The sequence below is a fragment of the Odontesthes bonariensis genome, chromosome 22 (assembly GCF_027942865.1).
Source record: "Odontesthes bonariensis isolate fOdoBon6 chromosome 22, fOdoBon6.hap1, whole genome shotgun sequence".
Lineage (NCBI taxonomy): Eukaryota > Metazoa > Chordata > Actinopteri > Atheriniformes > Atherinopsidae > Odontesthes > Odontesthes bonariensis.
The window spans coordinates 10,084,431-10,111,317 of record NC_134527.1 but is presented as its reverse complement, the minus strand read 5'-3'; the positions used below and the strand labels follow the sequence as shown (position 1 = coordinate 10,111,317).

At 39.6% G+C, this 26,887-nt stretch overlaps 1 protein-coding gene across 7 annotated transcripts in view; it reads left to right on the top strand.

Moving 5' to 3' along the window:
- Positions 1-26,887, top strand: part of ank1b (ankyrin 1, erythrocytic b) — a 66,546-nt gene that overhangs the window by 21,973 nt on the left and 17,686 nt on the right. For 5 of the 7 annotated variants that reach the window (XM_075456255.1, XM_075456252.1, XM_075456257.1 and 2 more), the window contains exons 2-34: positions 4,386-4,487; positions 7,209-7,307; positions 7,957-8,055; positions 8,329-8,427; positions 9,422-9,607; positions 9,809-9,907; positions 10,079-10,177; positions 10,406-10,504; positions 10,958-11,155; positions 11,522-11,620; positions 12,008-12,106; positions 12,403-12,501; positions 13,348-13,545; positions 13,712-13,810; positions 14,023-14,121; positions 14,587-14,784; positions 14,969-15,067; positions 15,414-15,512; positions 15,619-15,717; positions 16,629-16,721; positions 16,926-16,998; positions 17,189-17,209; positions 18,599-18,722; positions 18,972-19,035; positions 19,583-19,695; positions 20,037-20,261; positions 20,653-20,807; positions 21,291-21,502; positions 22,597-22,801; positions 22,948-23,044; positions 23,176-23,404; positions 23,625-23,753; positions 26,108-26,227. In XM_075456255.1, coding sequence (XP_075312370.1) covers positions 4,386-4,487; positions 7,209-7,307; positions 7,957-8,055; positions 8,329-8,427; positions 9,422-9,607; positions 9,809-9,907; positions 10,079-10,177; positions 10,406-10,504; positions 10,958-11,155; positions 11,522-11,620; positions 12,008-12,106; positions 12,403-12,501; positions 13,348-13,545; positions 13,712-13,810; positions 14,023-14,121; positions 14,587-14,784; positions 14,969-15,067; positions 15,414-15,512; positions 15,619-15,717; positions 16,629-16,721; positions 16,926-16,998; positions 17,189-17,209; positions 18,599-18,722; positions 18,972-19,035; positions 19,583-19,695; positions 20,037-20,261; positions 20,653-20,807; positions 21,291-21,502; positions 22,597-22,801; positions 22,948-23,044; positions 23,176-23,404; positions 23,625-23,753; positions 26,108-26,227 — 4,128 coding nt within the window. The remainder of the gene's footprint in view (positions 1-4,385; positions 4,488-7,208; positions 7,308-7,956; positions 8,056-8,328; positions 8,428-9,421; positions 9,608-9,808; positions 9,908-10,078; positions 10,178-10,405; positions 10,505-10,957; positions 11,156-11,521; positions 11,621-12,007; positions 12,107-12,402; positions 12,502-13,347; positions 13,546-13,711; positions 13,811-14,022; positions 14,122-14,586; positions 14,785-14,968; positions 15,068-15,413; positions 15,513-15,618; positions 15,718-16,628; positions 16,722-16,925; positions 16,999-17,188; positions 17,210-18,598; positions 18,723-18,971; positions 19,036-19,582; positions 19,696-20,036; positions 20,262-20,652; positions 20,808-21,290; positions 21,503-22,596; positions 22,802-22,947; positions 23,045-23,175; positions 23,405-23,624; positions 23,754-26,107; positions 26,228-26,887) is intronic. The other 2 variants (XM_075456256.1, XM_075456253.1) reach the window with 1 other exon arrangement.

The following is a 26,887-nucleotide window of genomic DNA, read 5'->3' as shown; positions in this document are numbered from 1 at the left end:
TGTCTTTTTCATTGTAAGACATTCATATCCTGTAGAACTCGAATTGCATGCAAAATTTCCGATGATCTCGTAACAATTCAGCCAAATCTGTGTGAACTTGTGTTGAATAAAGTAACTCGTATTGCAGGTTTCTACCAAGTTATGGCGCAAAAGGAGATGGGATGCATGTTGAACTCTGGAAAGGACTTGAAGTGACACAAGGACTGATTTCAAAATCAAAAGTGACAGAAGCTGTCACTACAATAAGTACAGATATTCAGCATTCTGCCAATGACGTCTGTCAGAGTAGCCCCACAGTGCAGAAAATCATCAAACGCTGCCAGGACAGAGAGGCTGTGATATTCAGATTGAGTGCCTGTATCTGAGGGGAGAGCTAAACGCTTGAATGGTGCACTCGATATTGACAAAACATTCTGTATCAGTATCTGATGACAGCAATCGTGAAATCTGTCACATGAATGTTAAATATAGACTTGTGCAGATTACATTTTGCTATAATCACCAGTTCCTCTTCGTGACTCATTTGTTAGTTTATGTTTTCTCTTATGACTTCTGTTGCTTGCACCATTTGTGTGTTTCCCAGCACTTTGCGCTTCTGTGTATGCACACGTGTGGAGCCTTTTGCTTTAATTTCCACGCTTGTGTGAAATCACGGGATTTTTTGGCGCCGTCATGCGAATTACAACCAGTCTACCAAGACAGTCAATTAACGGACATGTTGTTGTTGTATTGTGTAAAATAAAATGCCAAAATGTCACTTGTAAAAGGCAAGTTTCAAGTCCCTGTGTGCATTATATTGAATGCACATATGAAACGGATGTGTTTTGCATGAGTGATGTCCTTTAGTCTCATTTGGTTTGAGCTCTAATGTCCCCATCAGGACACCAGTGGCCGTTGAGAGGTTTTGGCCAAAGCTGCAGGATTATTAATAACAGAATAAAAAATGCTCTTGTTCAGTGTTGTTTACACATCTCTTGTTTCCTCCATGCTATGTTTGTGTTTGGCCATCAGTTGCAGTGGGATTTCTTAGAGATTTGAAAAAAATGTCTCTTTCTATTTAACCGCTGAATATTTCCTGTTACTTTATACTTTGTCGACAAAACAAGAAACATCTGTAGAAGTAAACAGTAAAAGCTAAGAGTGACAGATCTGAATTAAAATTTTAAAAACTTACAACATCTGTAAAAGGTTTGAATAAAAAAAAAAAAGGTGTTTTTTAGTGCCTTGCCCAATTGTCCAAAATTGTCGACTAATCTTGGTTATTTTAGCTCATACCACTTTGGACAATATGCATTAGAGCATCACTCAAAGTACCACAGAATAATGTGGAGCCTCCCATAAATGTTCGCAATTTTTCTAGATGAAACGCATAGGCTATACTTCATAATGTTAATTAGTCTGACAAATTCAACTTCATATTAAAACTCAAACATACCCATAACATTCTCAGGCTTCAGAATTCAACAGTTTAGCTCTTCAACGAAAAGGTTAACTTGAAATGAATATTATGTATCTTATTGGCTCTTTGACACATTGGCTCTCAGAGGAATACATTGCCCTGTCTACACAGCAAAACATATCTCTGCAAAGCAGCAGATCGTATCGATTCACTGTCTTTGATTTGGCTTGATGATAGGTCAACATATTGGCTGTCTCACACAAGTGAAATTCTTAAAAAAAACAGTCACCTTTGGCAGTATTCATTGGATGCATTATGCAAATAACAAAGTAATACTGGAACCCGTTAAAGCTGTAAGACCATTAATCTCTGAAACAACAAAAATAATGATGGTTAAGACGTAAAAATGAGAAAATACAGCAGAATATTTAAACATGAGAAAGAAGAAAGCAGTGGAAGTGAAATCTGATTTGTTTAGAGGCAGGTTAGAGGTAGAGAGCATTAAGGCATGGTGCAAAGGGAGGAGTATTGGCAATTTGATTATTGGGTGTAAGTGACAGGATGATTGCAAATAAAGTTGAAGTGCAGAGGAAGGAATGAGAGGATGGATAGAGGGAGTGATAGAAAAGGAGAAATAACTGTAGAGATTGTAGTTGAGCTAGAAAATAGAATCTGGTCTGACAGCAGCAAGAATTTTCTGGAAGTGGGTGCAAATTATTCATCTTACGCTAAATCTAGTCACCTCAGATCTCAGACCAGACCTGAGCAAACATTAATTAACATTAATTAATGCTACCCAATAAATGTTTATAGAAAAATATGAGGCATGGGTGTGGAATCATTGAGATGAGGAGGCACAAGAGTGATACTGTGCACAACAACACAGAGGAAGAAAAACATCAAAGGGAAATTTGGGAACTGTTCAATTTAAAATGGCTTTTGGCTGTAGAATTAAAGTCATAATATCTAATAATATGTATATTTAACCGAGCACTTAAAAATCTGCAGTGAGAGGTTAAAAAAACATTTTTAAATACCGTTTGCACTGTATGGAATCATTTTTCTTTTTGGTTTACAGTGTTCTAAAAATAGGAATATTCACAAGAGACTCATAGAGGTGTCTGTCACCTTACTTATAAACAGCTCCAACACTGTGGATTGTTAAGTGGGAAGGTTTTTCTCTAACAAGGAGTATTTGAAGTCCTGTCTCTTAGTTCTCTTTGGCAAAGTATGGTCTACTGTAACCCACATGTTCAAGGAAAAGAAACCAGATTCTAAATAGATTCTGTTGCGTTTCATGTGTTGTAATGCAACAACAAAGGCGCAGAAATTGTGAAAATGTAACATTCACGCAATGTGATGCCAAACTGTAACCTTGAATTTATTAATATTCAGGCAAATCATGTGACTCTAATTTTGTATTTTTTTAAATGTTTAACCCTAACCAACAACAATTGACAGCGAGGTTGAAGTCGGATGGAGATTAATGTTGGTTCTCTGGTGTGAAAGTCTGTGGTGTAATGTCATCATACTGCAGTCAGTGGTTCTGGTTGTAATTTTGTTTAGATTCCTGGCTTTCTGATTTTCATGTTCAGTATTTGTTAGCCTGACTTCCTGATTCATTTTGAAATGGTTTTCGTTTGCTCAGTCCAGTTAGTTTTTTGCTTTTTGCTTGTCCAGTAATTATCAAAGTTTACTTTTTGAACTTCATCCGGCTTCCTCCTGAGTTCCTGCATTTGAGTTCTCTCCTGATTCAGATAAGATTTACGCGCTCTTCTATATCCTTATATTCTTTTCGAAACCGTCTATACATGTGTTATGTCTTTTTTTGCTTCACACTGAGCAGAATGTAGGCGTGTAAAGATGAATACACACAATAGCATATATATCGTGAAAAATATAGCTTAATCTGACGTACCGAAGTCTATGGTCACCTATATACTTTTTAGAAATAAAGAATTGCACATTTGGCCCATCTAAAGATGATTCACAATATTCCCCATCAATATGAATGCAGAAACAATTCTCTAATCTGTTTTCTACTTATTCTGGATTGATCTGGAAAATAGCAGAAGTGTTGGATTGTGAGCAGGCTGTTAAAATACAAAAATCTTATTTCTATATTAGATAAAAAAAAATAATGTAGTATCTAGATCACAAAAACAGAACATTGCTTCCCAATGCATCAGACCTCACGAGTCACGAGAATCTTAAATAAAAGATATGAGATGTGTCTGTCATTTGAAAAGGGCAGGCGTATCTCTCAGCAATTCTGTATAATTTAACCACTTGAGAATAACGCCTCACATGGATTCATCATTTTACTGGTGTCAGGGGTGGAGAGAGGATCGAGAGTACACCACGGCATGGCTGATCTCCTCTTCAGGGCATAGTAAACATCTCATTGTCCAGGTCAGTTGCATTATTGGCCGATGAATGAATTCCGAAGTGGGCGTATAAACACTGACACGCGCCAATACACGAATCGCACAAGCTTTCCTGCCTGACATCAGACAAACAGTGGAGCTTGTGGCAGACTGTTCCATGAAATCGTGCCAAACTCAGAGCGTAGGCAACACTGGGCTGTAAGGCCTCTAACAAAGGGCAAGAGGAGCAACGAATGAAAATGAGTATCATATTTCCTGCATACTGCCTCGTATCTTGTCTTTAAGGTTTTTACTGTATGTTATAATGGAATAATATGTATAACTTGACTGGGGCTTTCAATGTTACATCTTGCCATCAAAAAATTCTGGATATTGTAGTTGTTCTTATTGTTTATTTGTGCTAGTTGAAAATGAGCTGTTTTTGTATTTGTTTCCTTTTTTTTTTTCCTAACTTCGGAGCTGGGCATAGAATTAATGTGTTTCTGCCCTGAGCAGTGACTCTTTACCACATGTGAGTTTCTAAGTGCACTGAGATATCAGTTTGTTTATTTATATACCAACATACTCTATTTTCTCTCTTCTTTTTAATATCATTGCAGGCCGATGCAACCACCAGCTTTCTGCGTGCAGCTCGTTCAGGGAACCTGGACAAGGCCCTAGATCACATCAAGAATAGAATCGACATCAACATTTCTAATCAAGTGAGATAGTTTCAGTAAATTCACTTGAACAGCGATGCAACAAACAGTTTGCGTCAATGGGAGAATGAATGATGCCACACAGATTTCAATTCATAAAACAGTGAATTAAATCGTGGGTCATGTCAATCTGTCATGACATTTAGTTAGTATTTAGTATTCTTTATTAGTATACAGCAATTCTTACACTGCATTCAATTACAAAAAGTTAAAATGACTCTCTCTGTTTTTCAGAATGAGGGGAAATCAAAAAAGAAAGATCGTAGGGTGAATCGTGTTCAATTTGTCTAATTGAGGCTCTTTTAGCAAAAATAACAAGCTGCTATTTTCCAAAGAAGTTAAACCTTGACAAGTACAGACTGTAGTCTAAAAACAATATCTTCCTCCAAAGCAAGGATCATGACTGAGATCATGATGGATGAAATATCTTATATTCTCAGATGATGCTGTTTTAATGTGCCATTAAAAAGGTCAAACACAAATTAATTGCTTTGGGTAGAATGTCTAAGTACAAGATGATAGAATAGGATCAGAACAAGATATGTGATGGTGGGTATATTTGGATAAGACTTGAACATCTGTCCAAATGTAGTAAACCATCTGTATCGAGCTTGTTGTGCAAATATCCTTATAAATGCGTCATGTAAGTTAATTAAAATTTGATTGACTGAATGATTCAATAGTTGCATCTAACAAACCAGAAATGTGTCTGTTCACACCACGGTATGGGAAAGTAAAAAGCTGCCCCTTGATAAGAAGATCATGGGTTGAATAAAGAATAGTTCTTCATTTTATCACCTTAAACTGTACAGTTACTTACTTACTGTGGTTTCACAGACGTTACAATGAATAAGTATTGCAGAATCGGCTAAGTGTGTAAAATAAAACACTCAAAATGAAATTAAACATTTATGACCCCTAGACCTCCTTATTCTCTGTCTTTGTGTAAAGTAGTGAACATGAATAATTAAGTATATTAGATTTTAGTTCTCTAAATCTCCAACCTTACTGTCTGTTCCCTTGCACCTTATTGCATCAAGATCTGGAAAAAAAAATCCACGCATACCGGATGTCTAGAAAAACGGATACGAACGGACAGAACACATTTTCATTAGTATTCTGCTACATTCAGGGGGGTTGTAGAGAGAGGTATGACAGACTGCCCAGTCTGTGTTGTTCCATTGATTCAACAGAGAAGATGATATTCAAAGAACAGATGTGGGCAGCCAGCTCTCGACCACATGACGTCATATGCTGCAGTTTATCAGAACTCTTTGGTGTTACACATGAATGCAGGAGGTAGCCTCCAGCATCAGCTTTCAGTGTGTCGTGTAAACGTAACAAAGCAGTGTATTTCTGCATCAATTTCCAAAGTGCCAAACCGTCAAAGAAACTGAAAACAAAAAGCGAGTGAACTCGTGTATCATGTTTGTAAGTCCTGTGACTTTCCCCCCCACATCCCCTCCAGCCTTGTTATGAGGACCTTGTCATGTGTTAATACATTTGCAGTCCACAGTGACGTTTGCTGTTGGCGTCTAATATATTTGCAGTCATTGCACCAACAGTCAGTATTGACACAGAACCCCCTTGGTGGGTATCTCAGAGACCAAAGGTTTTGACAAAAACTGCAGTATTTGGCACCCTGGCAATTAAAACAGGTGGCCAAAATAGGGAATTGGATTATTGTATATTTCAGTTCAACATTGTTAAAAACTGTGTCCTAAGATTGTTATCAGCTAAGTACTTCCTATTGATAACATCTGCAGTAAATACATTTCAAACCAACAATTACTATCAGTCTTTTCCCCTGTTTTACCTGTATTCAGTTATTTTTCTTTTGTTCTTTAATTTCCTGTTATATCGATAGTTCTTTTATTCTCAGCTGAGATAAGTGCAGCTGTGTTATTTGTGATGTCTGCACCATTAACTTGTCCTTGCTATAGCCACAAACCTGTAGGCTATTGTAACACCCTCTTTGTTCCTGTCTTCACCTGTATTTATTCAGGCGTCTGCAGTAACTGCCTTCCACCGTTGTGCAATTTGCATAAGTGCATATGATTTTTTTTCTATGTTTGCGGCGAGGGTGTGGATGGGCACTGGAGCTTCCTCTTTGTCTTAAAAAAAAAACCAAGACTGTGTCTCACTGTGTATCTGCTTTAGTCACATGTTTACACCTTTAAGGAAGTGTGTAACTGTCACTGGTACATGGTGTGTTTCCCATCGCTGTTTGCATGCTTGCAGAGAGAGTGCTACCCACTTGAGATGAGTGACACTGCAGTATGAAGAAAGGCCTGAAAAAAGAGTGGATCACTGAGACTCCTTGTGGCAATTTGGGTTACAGCAGGCAGGCTGCGGCTAAGATGATAATATTTGAGTATTTAAACAAACACCCACAAAGACACAAAGCATAGTCCTTGTGCTTATTCATCAATCCATCAGGTTTATCAGAAGTGAGTCCTTATGCGGTCTCGGTGTTCTGTGCAGTTTGAGAAAATGGCCACATGTGGCAGTGCTCACAGGCGCATGACTCTAATGAAACAGATTTTTTCTCTGTGAAGTGAATTGCGGCTGTGAGTAGGACTAGTGGTTATGAAAACAATGAGGAAGACCAGAGCAAAGATTTAATAGTTTATTGCTATAATCATTTATTGATATGGGTTGGTAACAGCCCTTCAGGCTGTACTACTTCTTGTGTACCTCTAATGTCTCTGTTTTTCTCCAAAGAATGGTCTCAACGGGTTACACCTGGCCTCAAAAGAAGGTCATGTCAAAATGGTCTTGGAGCTGCTACACTCGGGCATTGAACTTGAAGCAACTACCAAGGTAATCTACTCTCTCTGTATGTTTGCATCTCAACTTATATGAGCAGAGCCCCTTAACTGTCGTGGTAATTCAGTTCAATCAAATACAGAGTTCATTGCAACTAACATCTGTGATGTTGAAGAACCAGCTACTCTAACACCTTTGACCATTTAAACGCTAATTAAGAGCTAATGATGAGCAAGCAATAAGGCATAGAGGGATTATTAATGTCATTTTTGAGATGCGCTTTGATGCTTCACTCCAAGTTTTGTGGAAAACTTCAAAAAGCTGGACGGTTTTCATATTTAAAATTGGAAGCACGATGATTCATTTAAGCCAGTTTTTATCTGGCTTGTGTTCATTTGCAGTGTTTTTTTTTTCCTACACCTGTGCTCTAAAATATAATTAGGATGCTTATGTCATTGTGATGCCTAACTCTGTATTTATACTGCAGGTATTCATCGTGTCCGCTGAGAACTCGATGAGCCAAATGCCTGAAAAATAAATGAAATCGTGCTGCTTTCTTGAGTTTCTATCTTACGTAGATGTATTTCGGTGTTGAGCTCCAACTGTAGAGATCTAGGCCATTAGGCTGCCATAATTGTCCTCTCATTCCCTTTAATTTCCTTCACTCACTTTCTGTGTGGTTATTTTTTTGTGTGACCTCTAGAAAGGGAACACTGCTCTCCATATCGCAGCGCTGGCAGGGCAGGAGAAAGTGGTGGCTGAGCTTGTCAACTATGGTGCAAATGTTAATGCCCAGTCACATGTGAGTCTCCACAAGTTGTTACTGTGTATTCACACGTGTATATTTGTGTTTCTAATGTAAATGTGGCACAGCTGCTGAAGAGATACAACCTCAACCTCAAATACAGCATCTGTGTAGGTGTGCATGTCTGGGATTTTTGTGCAAAATGCTCCCTGCAGTGTGTGTTTGTTTTCTCTCATCTTATCTTCTAATATAGACTCAGGCCCTTGTGGCCATCTCATTGGTTTTCATGCTGTATATGTGACCACGTATAATGCCTTTATCCCACACCAGAAAGGGTTCAGTCCGCTCTACATGGCAGCACAAGAGAACCATCTAGAGGTGGTCAAGTTCCTGCTCGAAAACGGTGCCAATCAGAGTCTCCCAACTGAGGTAAATGTCTTTTCAAGCCAAGTCCTTGATCATTTTTTCAGTCTCAGCTTCTCTTGACAACCACACTGATAAGTGTCTCTTGTGACATCAGGGATGAAGCATGGAAGATACTGTCAGAAATGTATTTCTTGAAGTTCAGTATAACAAAGTGAACTCCAGTGCCGATCAGAGTTTGGTAAAGCGGAACGCTGACGGCAAACGTGAGAGCCACAGAGGGCCCACATATCAATATTAATCAGAGGGATAGGAACGGGTTATGTTCATCTCATTAACCTTTTTTCTGTTTTACTGAGACAGAATTTTCTTGAAACAGGAAAACTGCCTCCAGCTGCCAAAACTGCTATAATTTTGAGCCACATTAAGAGATCATTTTCTGATGTACCCAACTACCATTCTGAGGTGTCTATGCTCCTTTTTGTGCCTGTTTGTGTGAGGCACATTACTGACATTTTACTCAAAAATTAGAAAGTGGGATTAGATGTGGGTTTTTTTTGTTACCTTCTAAAATAATGCATGAGGGCTTTTCTTCAAATTACAAGAGAGAATTATCAGTTAAGAGGATATTACAACTCCCGAGGCATCCACTCAAAGAATATATTAACACATGGTCACCATTTGCTTTCTCTCCCCTTACCCTCCCTTTTATTTTCCTTTATTAGTCTTGCCACTTGTTCCTTTTTTTATATACATAATCCCTTAACAATTACTGTCCCAAGAAAAAAATCTGCTTGTTGAGCAGCATTGGCCCAATGTGAGTTAAATTTGACACTTTATCCATCGTCTGAAAGCTCAAAAGCCTCATCAATCAAACTATGTTATCCATTTTTCAGATTTTAAACCTGAAACAACAATGGCTCCTATCTTTTAAAGGGTTAAGAGAAAGTGCTGACATAGCAAAACCGTTGTTTCCTGCTCTCTTCTGTCAGATGTATGTAATTTGGAAGGGATTAATGTCCTAATTGCTTCTTTTCTCCATTTTTGTCCCCTCCCTCAGGATGGTTTCACGCCCCTTGCTGTGGCCCTCCAGCAGGGCCATGAAAACGTTGTGGCTCTGCTCATCAACTATGGAACGAAGGGCAAAGTCCGCCTCCCTGCACTGCACATTGCTGCACGCAATGACGACACACGCACCGCCGCAGTCCTTTTGCAGAACGACCCCAACGCTGATGTACTCAGCAAGGTAGAGCTGCTTTCACTGTGGTTATGTCTTACTTTGTGCATAATGACAGTGCAGTTTAAAAAGGGTAGAAAAATTGTGCAACGAGAGGTTCTAAACAAACAAAAAAAATCCTGATTAATTAAAGTAAAATGATACTTTATGAATTGATTCTTAATTCCTTTCACCCAACTTTAAGTCCCAATTGTGTCCTGTTCTCGGCAGACTGGTTTCACACCACTCCATATTGCTGCTCACTATGAAAATATGAGTGTTGCCCAGCTGCTGCTGAACAGAGGAGCCAATGTAAACTTCACCCCCAAGGTCAGTTCGTCTCAGGCTTTGTATGCAGAGTGAAAACCAGATGTTAGAGAACTTTTCTTTTTCAGCACTTTTATAAACATATTTCACATATATATAACAGCTTCTATTAAGTTATTATCTTGTTGAGACATGAGAGATACAGTGACTAATATATTAGCCCTGCTCCGCTAGAATGGCATTACACCCCTGCATATAGCCTCCAGGAGGGGCAACGTAATGATGGTCAGGCTACTGCTGGACAGAGGAGCACAGATTGATGCCAAAACTAAGGTACTGTACAATTGTATTGTAATACTGTTTTAGCGGTTCTCTGTCAATGAGCAAAGCCAAACTGGTGCTTGATTGCTTAAAGAGGGGGTAGATTCCATAACTATATCCATGACATTGATATATTCCCCAGCTGTTTTGCTCATTACTCCATTTCATGTTTAACTTTGTTTCAAGTCACACTTCCTTTCTCCTTCTCTCTTCTCTTTCTAAAAAATCATGCATTTTTAGGATGAGCTGACTCCTCTCCACTGTGCAGCCAGAAATGGTCACGTTCGCATTATTGAGATCCTGCTGGAACACGGTGCTCCCATCCAGGCCAAAACCAAGGTAGACGGATTTATTGAACTTTTGATGATCACTCTAGCTGCTTTCTGCCAACAGTCATCGAGGGTTTCTCTTGCTACTCTGACAATGACAATGAGCAGTTTGCAATAAACTTGGACCCTTTCATCCAAGTCAAGCAAATGAACTCACGTTATATTAGTCTGTGGTATGTTAACTGAGCATCTTGGAGCCTGATCAGCCGCAGTATGAATATTTCTGTTCAGCAGATATTCTCACTGTAAGATTATCTGCAAGTCATTTTCAGCAAAATATGTCTCGTCTTATCCTTTCTAGACTCTCTTATTGACCCTTTGCTACAAATAGTATGATACATGCGCAGGTCTTTTTTTTTTTGGAAACAATGAAATCTTTCTCCAACTGACCTTCCTTTATTGGTCCATTCCTTCCTTCTCTTTCTAACTTTTCCTTTCTCTGATTTGATCCTTTTTCTGACAGAACGGTCTGTCTCCAATCCACATGTCAGCCCAGGGGGATCACATGGACTGTGTTCGACAGCTACTGCAATACAACGCTGAAATTGATGATATCACGCTGGACCACCTAACCCCGCTTCATGTAGCAGCACACTGCGGCCACCATCGTATGGCTAAAGTTTTACTGGACAAGGGAGCCAAAGCCAACGCTCGTGCTCTGGTGAGTAACTGTTTGATTTTGGCTTTTGGCAGATATTATATCAACCAATCGTCTGCGTTTGAAAGGTGTAAGGATGTTCAGGTTAATTAGCTTGACCTTCTCTCGTTGTGGGTTTAACAAACTTTCAATTCAGATGTGTATTTTTCACACCTGAAATTCAGATGTGTATTTTTCACACCTGAAATTCAGTTTCTATTGTTGCTGCCTTTATTTTCTCTTGCCAGATTTAACACACACCATTGGTGTACGCATACATATCATTGTTACATACTTAACTGTCTAACTGAAAAGTTAGAATCCTTGCAAGAGCAAACACATCTGACATTTTCAGATCTAGACCCAAACTCTTTTCTTTGTTATCCCCAGAATGGCTTCACACCTCTTCACATTGCTTGCAAGAAGAACCACATGCGGTCAATGGACCTGCTGCTAAAGCACTCAGCTTCCTTAGAAGCTGTCACAGAGGTGAGATGATGTGGCCACAGAAGAAACATTTGAAAATGAACAATTTTCTGCACTGATGTAAAAGTTGTTCACCATCAAAATAATAATAATATTATAATGCAGCTTTTTTTAGTTGAATTACTTACCTGTACTATGCACATTTGAGATAAAGCATCGGAAGAACAAATGGTATTGACGTAGCTTTGAATGAAAAGGAAAGTGCTTTCTTTTCATATACTAAGAAACATTCTCTGTCAGATACTGATGTTGAGTATCCTAATGTTTTAAAGCTGATAGCTTTTATGTCAAGTAAAATGTAGTGTTTGTGATTTTGTCCTTTGCTGCACAAAAGGCTGGAATTATAATTAACACTGTTCACTTGATGACCTTTCCTCTGTGTTTGTACAGTCTGGTCTCACCCCTCTACATGTAGCAGCATTCATGGGTCATCTGAACATAGTGAAGAACCTGCTCCAAAGAGGAGCTTCACCTAATGCTTCCAATGTGGTGAGAACCACTTTTCTGTCTCCCAACAAAACATGTACAGTTCATCTTTTAGGATTACAAAGTGTTACAAAGTGATAATTACTTTAACTTTATTGAAGGGTTAGGACTTGTTCAAACACTGATGTTTCTCTGTGTGGGCTACTATATACCAGCTATATTTACAGGGTGATTCTGTTAGTGATCAACAATTTGATTTGCAATTTACTTTTTGATCATTGAAATGAAAATCTCAGTTACATGCACACAGTGGAAATCCTTACATACTTTAAGTAACTGACTGCCTATATCGACACCAGAAAGTGGAGACTCCTCTTCATATGGCCTCCAGAGCAGGACACTGTGAAGTTGCTCAGTTCCTTCTGCAGAACACAGCCCAAGTGGACGCCAAGGCTAAGGTATGAGTTTGTAAAGTTTCATCAGTTTTATCGGCCAAAGCAAACATTGTCTTTATGTGTGCAAAGCTTAAAGCGTAAAACTTTTTTCCACATGTGAAAAAAGAAAAAGAAACAAGAAAAGCTGACCAAAGTGCTTCATAATTACATGGAATGTATAACAAAAAGAAAAAGGCAACTCATTATGGCAAAAAATAAGATGTAAAAACAATAAGATATAAAACAAAATAGAAGTTATTAGTAAAATATTATAACAATGCAACATTATATAATTGATGAAGGTGTCACTCTACTCAAGTAGAAAACCAAGTGCAAGAAATGGTCCTTAAGTAATGCTTTGAACATGTCTTCAGTTCTACATATATGGAGAGGTAAACTCTTCCACAGATTTGGGGCAGCCACTGCAAAAGCTCTTTCACATCTGTGTTTTACTCTACATCTCAGAGCATCTAAAAGAAACTGTCTGGTTGACCGTGGTGCTGTTCCAGGGTGTGGATACTAAGAAGATCTGTTGAATAAGATGGCGCCAACCTATTTAAAACTTTGAAATCAAAATCTTCCAAGAATCAAGAATCACCTCCAGATTTCTGACAGCAGAATGATTTATATGGAGCCAAAGAATGCCCGCAGAACTGACGAACAGATCGTATTTTCCGAACCAAATAACGTTAGTCCTTTCTTTGATTAAGATGAAGAAAGTTAAGCTTCTTTAAAAAGTCAGCCTTCTTTCAAAATAGACACTTGAGACATCCTACAAGTGAGAGAGGCTGAAAAGGCAGAATAATCTATCTTAAAGTATTATCTCATGTCCTTTCTCAAGGTCATTTTCCTCACATGTCTGTTTACCAGGATGACCAGACGCCACTACACTGTGCGGCCCGTATGGGCCACAAGGAGCTTGTAAATCTGCTTCTGGAGCACAAAGCCAACCCAGACTCGACTACAACTGCAGGTCACACGCCCTTACACATTGCTGCACGTGAAGGACACGCCCACACAATCCGAATACTGTTGGATGCTGGAGCACAGCAAGTCAAGATGACAAAGGTAGATTGTAAAACTAAGCACAGCGTCAAATCTAACTATCGTTATTTTAAGCCACTTTTCCGCCTGTGCTTTATTTTATTTCAGTTTTTCATCCTTCTACTTTCAGTATCTTTATATCTTTGCGTATCTTAATGACTTGCTACGTCTTTTTTTTTTTTTTGAGCAGAAAGGTTTTACTCCCCTCCATGTAGCCTCTAAATATGGAAAGGTGGATGTGGCAGAGCTCCTTCTGGAGAGAGGAGCTAACCCTAATGCAGCAGGGAAGGTGAGTCCAGAAACAACAACAATGCACACTTTACCTGTCTGTAAGAAGTGGTTCAGCCTAAAAAGTAGACCGCAATAAAGTAATTTTTTTCTGTCAGCTAATTTCTGGATTGCCATGGTAGTGTATGTGTCTCATATATACATGTTTCTGTGTGATTTTGTGTATAGATGAGTTTATATGTGTTCACATGTATATGTGTGTGTGGTTAACAGAATGGTCTGACACCCCTTCATGTGGCTGTCCATCACAACAACCTGGATGTTGTTAAACTCCTGGTCAGCAAGGGAGGATCTGCACACAGTACTGCCCGAGTAAGATGCTCACATATGCCTGTGCACATAGTCACACAAGCAGGCCAGACACAATACGCCAAACCCATCGCTGGCAAATGAGAGTGACACATACAGGAACTTAAAAGGGAAGATACCGCACACTCTGGTCCATCATGCTGGATTTTATTACACAAACAACGTTTCGGCCAGTGTGTCCTTTCTCAAGTTTTTGAAAAAAACCGAAACGTTGTTTGTGTAATAAAATCCAGCATGATGGACCAGAGTGTGCGGTATCTTCCCTTTTAAGTGAACAAGTACCCGCTACCTGCACCTCGAAACTTCTGGTGTGCGTTGGTTTCTTCCTCCTAAAACATACAGGAACTTATTCAGCTATCTTTGTAGTGGCAAGTGCTCTCTCACATCATCATTTGAAGTTGCACATGGACTTAAGAGGAACAGTGCCCATGCTGGTTTGTGTCTGTCTGTCGTTGTTTCTTTCTACAGAACGGTTACACTCCTCTGCACATAGCGGCCAAGCAGAACCAGGTGGAGGTGGCCAGTTGTCTGCTTCAGAATGGAGCATCACCAAATGCTGAGTCCCTCCAAGGCATCACGCCCCTGCACCTGGCTGCACAGGAAGGAAGGCCAGACATGGCGGCCCTGCTCATCTCCAAGCAGGCCAATGTAAATCTAGGAAACAAGGTGGGCTGAAACGGTTCTAACTACATCTCTCCCAGAGAGTGACTTTACTCAAGTAGCTTCTCACTCTGAAAACCGATGAAACAATGTGAATAAAAAGATGTGGTTATTATGTTATTGTGCATCTTAAACATTAGAAAAGATGGTGTTTGAGAAAGACTCTTGTTGTCATCTTTCTGCCTTTCAGAATGGACTGACACCTCTGCACCTTGTAGCTCAGGAGGGTCACGTGGGCATCGCCGACACACTAGTCAAACAGGGTGCATCTGTTTATGCTGCTTCAAGGGTAAGCTGCACCACCTCCACTGGTGCAGAGTTTGTTATATTTGGTCTACTGAATTAAAAGCTGGCCTTGAAGTTCCACTTGCGGAAACAACGAAACAATGTCCTTTTCCAAGGTTCTTTGTCTATGCTGCGTTCAGAAATGGACCATAGTATTTTGAAATATTGTGATGAATCTTTCAAATGAATGCATAAATAGGTCTTAATTAAATGACTTGCTTGTTTACGTTTGGTGCATTTTTACACTCGTGCTGTGTTGTGTTTGTATGTGTTTACACATAATTACACAAGATGCAAACTGCCATTTAGGAGGCATTATTAAAGTCTCATCTCTTTTCATCTTGTCTCAGATGGGCTACACACCCCTTCACGTGGCCTGTCACTATGGCAACATCAAGATGGTGAAGTTCCTTCTGCAGCAGCAGGCTCATGTGAACGCCAAGACGAGGGTAAAATCTACAAGCGTTTTATTTATTTTTTTCAGTCAAAGAAAAATGATTCTGCTCTTTTTTCGTCTTCTTTTGTAATAGTCCTCTTTTTTTTACATACCTTTAGATGGGCTACACCCCTCTGCACCAGGCAGCTCAACAGGGCCACACAGATATCGTCACCCTCTTGCTGAAACATGGAGCACTACCAAATGAAATCACTTCGGTGAGACATTCGCGTCCCTTTTTCTCAGTTTGCACATTGAGTGCAGCGTGGATGAATAGATGTCAAATGGAACTCAGATTGAGTTGTTGATTCTTGAGTAACTGACTCTTCCAACAAAGCTTTTTGCTTGTCTGTGTAATTAGGTGCTGGTGACAGAAATAGCTGTGAATTTACATTCAAATGTAATCATAGCTGCAATATGCATACAGCTTTGCAGCCATCCACACATCCATTACTCTAGCCTGAATTACTCATGAGCTTTTCATCGCATATATACATAAATATATGTATACAGCATTTATATTATATATGTATATATATATATATGTACATATATGTATGTATAAAGCATTTATATTATATATGAATATATATATTTACATGACATGCATAAATCGGACTAGAACCAGGGCTCTGTAATGATACATCTGACATGTTTGCATAGTGAGAAGTAATCCGATTTTGGAGAGGTTAAAGTTGTGCTAAGCAATGTTTTTTTCTTATTTCTTTCACCATCTGTTTTAGCATTGCCTCTAACATAGAACAGACTTTACATCCATGTTTTCCGGAAAAAATGAACACATACTGTTGTATTTGTTTCTCAGTGTAAAGGGAAAAGTAGAAACAAGCAGAAATGCTGGATACATTTCCTATAGTTAAAGTCAAAGAATGTGCATTGTCGATTTGGATTTCTGAGTTCTGGTTGACTGAGGCTTATATGTTACAAGTTTATTTTCAAGGTTGCTTTTGTTGCAGTCTGTAGGTTTGCATTTGTAAATGTTAGTAGTGAAAATATACTTCTGCACTTCTACAGACAGAATGAAATATGCTCTCATTTTATTTTGTGATGTTAAAAAAAAAAAAAAATCTCTCAGAATATTTTTAGTAACATCTCTCACATGTCTGCATAGAATGGGACATCTCCCCTGGGCATTGCTAAGCGCCTGGGTTACATCTCTGTCATAGATGTGCTGAAGCTGGTTACCGAGGAGTCTGTTTCCACGGTGAGCGACACTTCACACGTGGCTCATGCAATACCATGACAAAGATGCTTTGACACATGATAACTTTGATAATCAGTCGAATCGGTCACGCTCTGCTCCCTCACCTGCTTGCAAACTAATTCAGGCTATTCCGTCTTTTATTTTCTTATTTTCATCTGCCTCTGCTGTACCTCATATATCTATTTTCGCCCTGGTTCTTTGCAGATTACCACAGAGAAACATCGGATGAGCTTTCCCGAGACAGTAGATGAGATTTTGGATGTTTCCGAAGATGAAGGTAGGCTATATGACTTGATTCGGTTAAACCCATTAACTCTTTAGCACTGAGTTTTGTTTTTCAGCTTTAATGTGCTATTTTGCTAGAAGAAGACTGCATGGGAAGTACGCTGACATATTGAAGCACCACCATGAATTTGAATGCTCTTATTTCAAACTGTTTATAACACCTTTTTCCGTTTGTTTTGTAGGGGTTGCCCAGCTAACGTTAGGTAGGATTGTGTCTGTATCTCTGCCTTGTCCGGTCCAGTGACTAGTGAAGTTCTGCCATTGCAGTCACTCTCTCATTTTCTCTGTGTGTCACTAATTGTTTTTCTAATCAGTTCTATTCTCAAGTCAGCCCTGTTTGCTGTTCTCTGTCTTAATCTCTTTTTACCATAACTCTGTTCTCTTCTTCTTTCTGTCTTGTTCAGAAATTGATTTTTTTTATGAAGAAATGTGTTTTTCATCAGCATGTACTCAAGTCACACTTTCCTTTTACCAGCGATCAGTGCATATGTGTCTGTGGACTTCTTATTGACATAATTCCAATTTTTGTGCGTATAAAACAAAACTGGCTTCTTTCCAATTCAGCGTTGCTCTTCCTCCTACCTTCTCCACCCTAATTGAACCATTAGCTGATTAAACGCATGCTGAGGAGCAGCTGTGACACTGCAAACAGAGCACACAGTAGCTGTTTATGCAGCCGTCTCTCAGCTTTTAAACAATAAAAAAGCAAATCACTTTTTTGCAACAAATTTTGGATGCGTTCTGACAAGCTGGCTTCATTTTGCAATCCGTTTTGGTGTTCTTTTTAATACTTTTATTTAATCGCTTTGATATTTTTGTGGGTTCCTGAACAGCTTGTACTGATGGATGTTAAATCGTCTGTAAACATCTCTGTCTTGTTAAGTGGTTTTATGTGTTATTGTTGTTGTTGTTATGGTTATTATTTTGGTACCATTCCTATTTAATAATTGAGGTATTTTCTCCTACACAGAAACAACCATCACCACATGTGATTTCATCTTTAATGGGCATGCTCACTAAAAAAGCTGTCACCAGGTGCCTTGCAGTTTGCCGTCCATGCAGTGTCCTAAACTGTGTTAATACTCACTGTCTTACCAATCCTCTTCTTTCGCTCTTTTGGTTTCCATGTGCTCTGGTCGTTGTTGGTTTGACTCCATCGCTTGGACTAAAATGTTTGCAGTTGCTTTGTGGCCATTTTTTTCTGTGGTTTCATGAAGGTGAAGGGATGGGAAGGATGGCGGTGTAAAGATTACGGTTTTTTATTTTTGGATCAAATCAAGTGACACTATTTCAATTTGAGGTGGAAAAACTCAGTGTTGGAGATACAGTCACTCACAGCATAAATTATAATAATCCATATCCATGATAGATAAATGAGATGAAATGAACTGAGGAAAAATTAATTCCATTGGCACATATTTTTTTCTTGATTTAGGAAATCAGTAGGATTTTCTGTATACTCCCTTGGTCACATCCTTTTCTCTCTTGATTTATTATGTTCTCCTTGCAACCTGTTTTTTTCTCATTTTAGTTTTTTTCTTCATCTTTGCTTCTTTACCCTTCTTTTTTACGCTTTTTAATTTTGTCCACAGGGGATGAGTTGCTCGGAATGGATGGAGCACGCTATTTGAAACTTGATGACTTCAAAGACCAGGATGATGACTTTCTGTCCCCAAAGAGGAGCCTCAGAGACTTTGAGGGTGGGGTGGGCACAACGTAAGTAATAGGGTTTTTAGACGCGGGCTGAGTTCTGTAGGTTACAGTCGAAGCAGACCAGGTGCTAAATTGACATGTTTCAACTGTTATCCATTACGTCTTAAGAAAACATGACTTAACAACGATGCGAGTGTGCTTGTAATTGAGTGATGTATTGTCTTAAAGTGTGACATGCAGCAGAGTGAGAAAATGATTTTATTTCAATTTCTGCTGCAGAATATTTGACTATGTCTTTACGTTATACCACAGGCCCTATTCTCCTGCTATTCCAAGGATCCCCTGTGTGTCACCAGAGACAGTTCAGCTGGACCAGGTACTCTTCACCTAGTTACATCTGTTCTTTTGGTTTGGTTTTCTCTGTTACCAACAAGTCCTCGAGCTGAAACGATCCTATTGGTTATTTGTTCACACTCAGCACAGCTCATAGGAGTCCAGTAAAGTACTGAGTCTACCAGAGGCTGAAGGGAGAGACAACTCATATGAGTGTTTCCACATCTCAGCAGACATTATTCTCAAGTCTTTCGATTAAGAAACTGTATCTTCTCATAAAGAGGAAGGAGGGGTGGTTGGATGAAGCAGAACCACAGGCCTTTGTATGGTGTGTAATCGCTACCAGTATAAAATATGTTCAATAACATGACAACACCTTACTAGACTACACTGTTTTTGCACTTCCTGGTTTGGTTTAGGCATTACTTACATTATTTAGTTAGAGTTAGAAAATAATCATGTCTCTTATTTAATTTCTTATGCCTTCTTTCATCACTTCAGCATTTTTTCGTCCTTCCCTTGCTGTTTTCTCTGTCTTTCAGTCACGGTTGTTGTACTGCCTCTCTTTTACTCTCTCTTTCTGACTGCAGCACACCCCCATCCCTTTGCCAAAAGAATACGACGATGACTCGCTCATTCCGAGTAGTCCAGCTACCGAGACTTCAGACAATGTCAGCCCTGTGGCCAGCCCCATTCACACAGGGTGAGCTAATCGAACATGTTGCTGTTTGTTAGCTGACTGTAAATTGTCATTCACTGAAGCCTTTATAAAAGGTGGGTTATTTTGAAGAATAGATTTTGGAAGATTCTAAAACTACCAGCATTACTGATGTATTTTTTTAAATTTAGCAAGGATAGAGAAAGTAGGAAAGTACAAATACATAATCCTTTCCTGTCTCATACGTTGGGAAGAGTTACCCCTAGAGAGGCCCAGTGATGTTTGTTAAAAATTATGTCTTTTTCTCAATTTATTTATTGCTAAATGTATTAAAATTTCCACCTGTAGTTGTTCATTTAATAATCGCATCACCATATGACATTCAGCTTCCTGGTGAGTTTCATGGTGGATGCTCGAGGAGGCTCCATGCGAGGCAGCAGACACCACGGCCTGCGGGTGATCATCCCGCCCCGGACCTGTGCTGCACCGACTCGCATCACCTGCCGTCTCGTCAAACCCCAAAAACTGACCACGCCTCCTCCACTGGTGGAGGGGGAGGGGCTCGCGAGCCGGATCATCTCCCTAGGGCCGTCCAGTATGCAGTTCCTGGGGTGAGACAAATCTGTACTTGATAAACTTGTGGTATTCAGCTTCTAGAAAACATGCTCTCAAGTATGTGGCCATATGTGTAATTATACTTTTATGAAATGTCTTTAATGTATTGTCTGGAATTTTAATGACAACCAAAGATTGTTCAATTTCATACATGAGCGATACATGTAACAAGAATTAGATTTTCTATGGATTTGTGGAGGGTAATGCTCATTCTATGCATTAGTTAGAAATTAATTAGGAAACTAATCAATACTGATTCTGTAAATAACGCTGGAAATCCAATAATAACAATATAGTTTTAATTTGGCAACCAGTTTTATTCATTTCACAGATTTATTTGTAGGCATGTAGACCAATTAAAGATTTTCAACGTTGTTTAACTCACAGACCTGTCATAGTAGAAATCCCTCACTTTGCCTCATTGGGCCGAGGGGACCGAGAGCTTGTGGTCCTGCGCAGTGAAAACGGGTCAGTTTGGAAGGAGCATCGCAACCGTTATGGCGACGAAGTGCTGGAAACTATTCTGAATGGGATGGACGAAGGTCAGTCTGATTGCAAAGGATATTGCTGTCTGTGAGACCTTGCATTGTTGCGCATGAGTCAGTCTTAATTTTGATGTATGACCCTGAACAGAGACTTTTCTTTTTATGTAAGAAAGCAGCATCGTGCAACGACAGTTTGTCTTATTTCCACTTAAAGTAACGCTACTCCACTAGTAACACTTTGGCTCCCCCTAAAGCTGTAGTATGAAACCCTGCTATCATAGAAGCAAATATCCGTATGAGCCCTGCACACTTACAGCCAGCCACATGAATTTGTTGTCATGTTGAAGAGGCCACAAAGACGGCATAAAAAGCCCACAAAACTGACAAGCAATTATAAAGCAAAATGGTATGGTGCGGGGCTTTAAAACAAGTCAGAAGTACGTAGTTTTCAGGTTCACAAACTTGTTTTCCCGACATGTATTTCAACAATTTCTCTCATTCTTTTTTTTCTATTTCTGCCCTTTCTTCACTTCACTGTAGACTTGGAGAGTCAGGAGGAGCTGGAGAAGAAGAGAATCCGTCGAATCATCTCCACTGACTTCCCACTCTACTTTGCTGTAGTCTCTCGCATCCAACAGGACAGCGATCTCATCGGTCCAGAGGGCGGCCGGCTGACCAGCAAGCTGGTTCCCCATGTTGATGCCATCTTCCCCGAGACTGCAGTTACCAAGAGAGTGAGACTGGGACTGCAGGTAACAAGATGGGTAAAATTAGTGGTGCAAATATAGATTAATAGATAGATTAATATCTAATGATAGATTAATCGGATGCAGATCAACACTTTTCATAATTGATTGGATGTTTATTTGTACAACAAACAAAATCCTAACGCTGTGCATAAAAGTACCTGCTGGCTTCTTTTCTGCTTTTGCTGCTTTCATTCTCTTTGAGTTGAGATTTGACAGATTCTGTTGCTTTAAGTCGTTTGACCGATGAGGACGAACATGAACACAAGAGTTGTGCCATCGGTCACGGCGATTAGATGGACTGTTCTGTCTGTGGACAGGCTGATTTACTTACTTTGTGTATTCTGATGTTCAAACCATGGTCCTGACTTGCCAGTTGAGTTTTGAATCTTTTTTTTTTTTTTTTTTTCATAAATCAGCTTCTCTAAAACGTAACTGAAATCAACAGTAATGTCAAGTAAGAAAGAAAATGTGTGTTTAAAAAAAGAGGCAATACATTTTCAAAAAACTTTTTGAATTCTGCAGAACAAGGGGACATGACGGGACATCCATCTTATCTTACACAATGTTTCTGCTTTCTTTTTTTTTTACATGACAAAGGGTTATAATGGATTGTTGCTTCCTCATTTCCGTTGTTTTGGCCACTTCACTGTACAGTTTTTACATTGTCCGTCACTGCAGTTATGCTACAGTATGTAAGGAATATGCATGGGTCTGAGTTTTGCTTTGCCTGATGCTGGTCTTTTTATGTTTTCCTTTTATCCAGCCATTCGTCACTCCCCAGTTCCCTGATTTAAGTTGTGAGCCACCTTGACCAAGCTGATGCACTGATCTGAGTTGGGTCAGGTGTGAAATATGAATTTGTTGCATGTGTGAGTATGGCTGCTCGTTTGACGGTTCTGTTTATTGCACATTTGCTCGTTTTCTTTTACATTAGTCCCACGCCTATGCACTGTCCTTTTGGATTCGCTATGCTCTGTTTGTGCTTGAAGCTATCTTTCACATTGTTTATAAACTCAGTCTTTTTCAGCTTAATGTCCTTTTAAACTGGCATTTTGGAATTTTATCAATAAGCATTTCACTCACCGCTTAAACCTCAGGCGCAACCAATCCCTGATGAACTGCTGACTAGGCAGCTTGGTAACCAGGCAACCTTCAGTCCAGTTGTTACCATCGAACCACGGCGACGCAAATTTCATCGTCCGATTGGACTGCGGATTCCTTTACCACCATCCTGGAGGGAGAGTCTTCGGGATGCTGGCGAGGGAGATACCACCAGCTTACGCCTTCTCTGCAGTGTCATAGGTACTGTAGAATTCACTGGAAGATGATGAAAAAAAAAAAAAAATTGTGTACTAAGTAACATAAATGTACTGTTGAATAATGTGTGTAGAAGTCTGTAAAATTGCTTACCAAGGCATGAATGACTCAGTATGGTTGGTGTGACTCAGGCGGAACAGCACCAGCTCAGTGGGAGGACATTACTGGAACCACTAAGCTGATGTACGCCAACAGCTGTGCCAGTTTTACCACCAATGTGTCTGCAAGGTCTGCAACTCAGCATCATTCAAGACAAAATTATCACCAGTCATCTTTGCCTCCCTGTTTTCTTGAATACATGTACAGGTTATGCCAGGGTTGCCGTTCATCTTTTCTCTTCTTCTACCTTCCTCTACCAGATTCTGGCTGGCAGACTGTCCACGAACGGCAGAGGTGGTGACCTTTGCTAACTTGCTCTACAGGGAGCTCATGGCTGTCCCTTATATGGCCAAGTTCGTTATTTTTGCAAAGATGAATGAAGCGCGCGAAGGACGCTTACGTTGTTATTGCATGACAGATGACAAGATGGACAAAACTCTGGAACTGCATGAAAACTTCACTGAAGTTGCCCGCAGTCGAGACATTGAGGTCAGCACTGGGGCAAATGGAAATGGTTACCGCAGTAACAGAAAGCGAAGGTTTTATGGAGGGCAGTAGATATTCTACATTTTTTATTATTTGATATACCCCTAGCTATTATTACCTATTTCTTATTACAAACTTCTTCCATTTTGAATTTGACCGTGGCTTCTCTATGCAGAATCTTTCACGATGAATGGATTATCATTTATTTTGACATTTTCCACAGCTTATGGAGGGCATGCCGCTGCACCTGGAGTGTTCTGGGAACCTGGTGCCCATCAGGAAGGCCACTCAGCAGCCTCGTAGCTTCAGCTTCCAGGCTTTCAGAGACAACAGACTGCCCGTCTCTGTGAAGGTCTGTCTCTTACTGACTGCTTATATGCCTGCTTCTCTGTCACTTGTCATGTATTCATTCAGTTTTAGGTTTTTTTTCTTTCTTTCTTTTTTTTTCTTTTCTTTTCTTGGTATTCACTTGATAGGCTCAGTGTGTCAAAGATTATTTTTACCAGATAGTTTCCCTCCTGAGCACCTGCAAACCTGTTCATTTAGTCATTTCCGTGTCTTATTGTATTTCACTGTCCTTCTCCTGATCGCCTCACTCCAAATTAGGAGAAAACGCTATAACAAACATTCCATTCATTTCTGATTTTCTGTTCGGTTTTTTTGTAGTCACTCATTTGGTAATGTCTCACTGTAAAATGTGTCATTTTGAAGAGACCTCCCTCACGGATTACATGCGTTATCATACTGTGCAGTGCTTATAAAATTGCGAGAGAAGTTACGCTTTGGAACTTCCGAGATTTCCACATTTCTACTGATAAAATGTTGATCTGATCGAAGTCACAACTCTAGGCAGCGATAATCTCCCTAAGATTATAAAACCATAACAAATGTAGTTTTCATGTTGTTATTAAACACACACTCATAATCTAGTCTGGAAAAGTGTTCTGAGCCTGCTTCCAGCTTCTTCAAAGCTACTACAGTCAGGTGTTTGAATTAAATGATTAGATTGGAGGCCTGAGCTTTAGAGGTGCCCCATGTTACTGAATTGATAACGACATATAAAGTCAGGTTACTGGTAAAGTCTGTTCTTCTCGATGAAAATTGGATGTTTTGAACCAACCACTGATGTCTGCATCACACCAGCTTTCAAACGAATTCAAAGTCATTTATAGACCAGGGTGGTCATCAGTCTGCCTCGAGACAAATTTTCTAAAAGTAGAATAAATTCAGAATACTTGCTAATCAACCAAAGAGTGGGTTTCCTGCAAATATCTCACCAAGAACACAGCATGCAGTCCTGAAAGAAGTGGAAACAACCAAGAGATGGCAGGAAAATATGTGTTTAAATCTCTTCAACTTGCCAAACTCTTTGTACATGACTCCACTAGAAGAAAACGCTGACTAAGAACGGAATGAGTCAATGTTAATGGAATGAGATCTCGAAAAAACACTGTTGCACATCTTTTTGCAAAAGATTATCTTGATTTTCCACAAGACTTCTGGAATAACTTCTCTGTGGACAGATGAGACAAAAGTTGACCTGTCTGATTGAAACGCACGCTGTTTTGCTTTGTTAAAAAATGATACTGTCTACTAATACAAAAACTTTATCCCAACTGTCAGGAATGATGGAGAGAGCGTCGTGGTTTGGGGCTACTTTGCCACTTCAAGGCATGGATGCCTTGCAGTCATTGACAGAGTGATGAATTCAAAACTATATAAAGAAAAAAAAATACAAAGTAATGGTTGAAAAAAAAGATAATTTATGTTATGGAATGGCCAAAGTCAAAAGCAAAGTTAAAAAGTTTGACTGCCACTGGCTTTGCCAACAATTTGAATGTGAACATTCTCATCTTAGACCATGGGTTTTGAGTCCAGATTTACTATATAACTGCAATGGGGATACATTCTGGAAAGCAACTCGAGCAGCAAATTCTGTCTGTATCCAAATATCTCTGGACCTACAGGAGGTACATAAAGATCAGACCACATTTTATTTGTAAATAACAAATCCATGCAAGTCCAAAGGGTTCACAAACTCTTCCCTGTATGTGTACAAGCCTTTTCATGTCTCTTCTCTGACCATATTAATGTATATTCAGTGGGCTGTATGTATTTCTTTTTCTTAAGTACTGCCATTGTCATTCCTTCCATGTCTGTCTGTGAGTGTGGCATACAGTACAGTTCAGTATCAGCTAGTTGAATTCTTATAGCCATGCAATAAACTACTTACCTATCTAGCTGCCAACTCTCTTAGGTAATTGTTTGCATGTCCTGTGACTCCCTCACTTTCTTTGCCTGCCTTCCTATCTTGCGGCCTTGCCTGTCTGTACGTGTCTGTCTCACTGTCTCTCTTTCTCTCTCTCACGGTCACTCTGTAACTGTCTGGTCTGACAGACGTCCAGGTAAAATGTGCAGGTAAATCTCTCCCTCTTGCCTGCCTGTGGACTGCTTCCATCCCTGTTTCCCCATGCTTCTCGTCCCCTGTTACTGCGCAACATGCTCCAGACACTGAGAAGAGGTCTAATACCTGTTTTGATCTGTTTCTCTTCCTCTTGCTGCTGCTCCTCTCTCTTCCTCCGCTCCACCTTCTTCTTTCTTACTTGTACTCTTCATTCTTTTATCTGTCTCCTCCTACGTTGTCTCTGTATTCCTTCTTTCTTCGTTTCTTCTTCTATTTCTTTTTCTGTCAACTATCTTTGCTAGGTCCGAGATAGCAACAAGGATGCCTCTGGGTTTTTGTCTTTTCTGCGCAAGTGCACCAAGTATGAGGACACGCAGCATGTACTGTGTAACCTTAACATAACCATGCCACCTTGTGTCAAGGTAAGGACAAGGCAACTAAAACAAGTTGACTTTCATTCAAACTTTCCAGTGCTTGAACTTCCCTTTCATTTCTAATGAGAGGGAGGGAGGTCTGGCTATGTGACACACAGTTTTTCCCAAGGCTGAGACATATTTGGAATTCTGTATTTATCTATCAGTGCCTAATTTCAAATAGACTGAAATGGATTCTTGAAGAAATGCAGCACTACATACATGCTAACCCACATATTTATGAGTTTTTTTGTAAAGACAGAAGCCATGAAGGCCGACCCCGTCCCAAAAAGCCCAGACGGCTCTGATTAGCCAGCTGCACTAAACAGGCACCACCCACCTGCCATGTTTTTGTTTGAATTTATAGCTAAAAGGGAATGTCAAAAATTAGATTGTTTTATTGGATGGAAAAATTGCAGGATGAGTCAAGATTTTTTTCCCCCTTTTTTTAAGGGAGATTGTTTAATGGTGCAAAAAGGAATAAAATATTGAAACTTCAACAACAGTTAAACCCGGATATGTACATTTAATGTCAATCAGTGCACAAAATCCATTCCAAAATTCTGAATAGATAGATTAATACCTTAACAGTATAAGGCACTGTTTTACCAAAATCTATTTCATAGGAAGGACCACTAAAATGGCAACAAATGGACAATTTTAGACCAG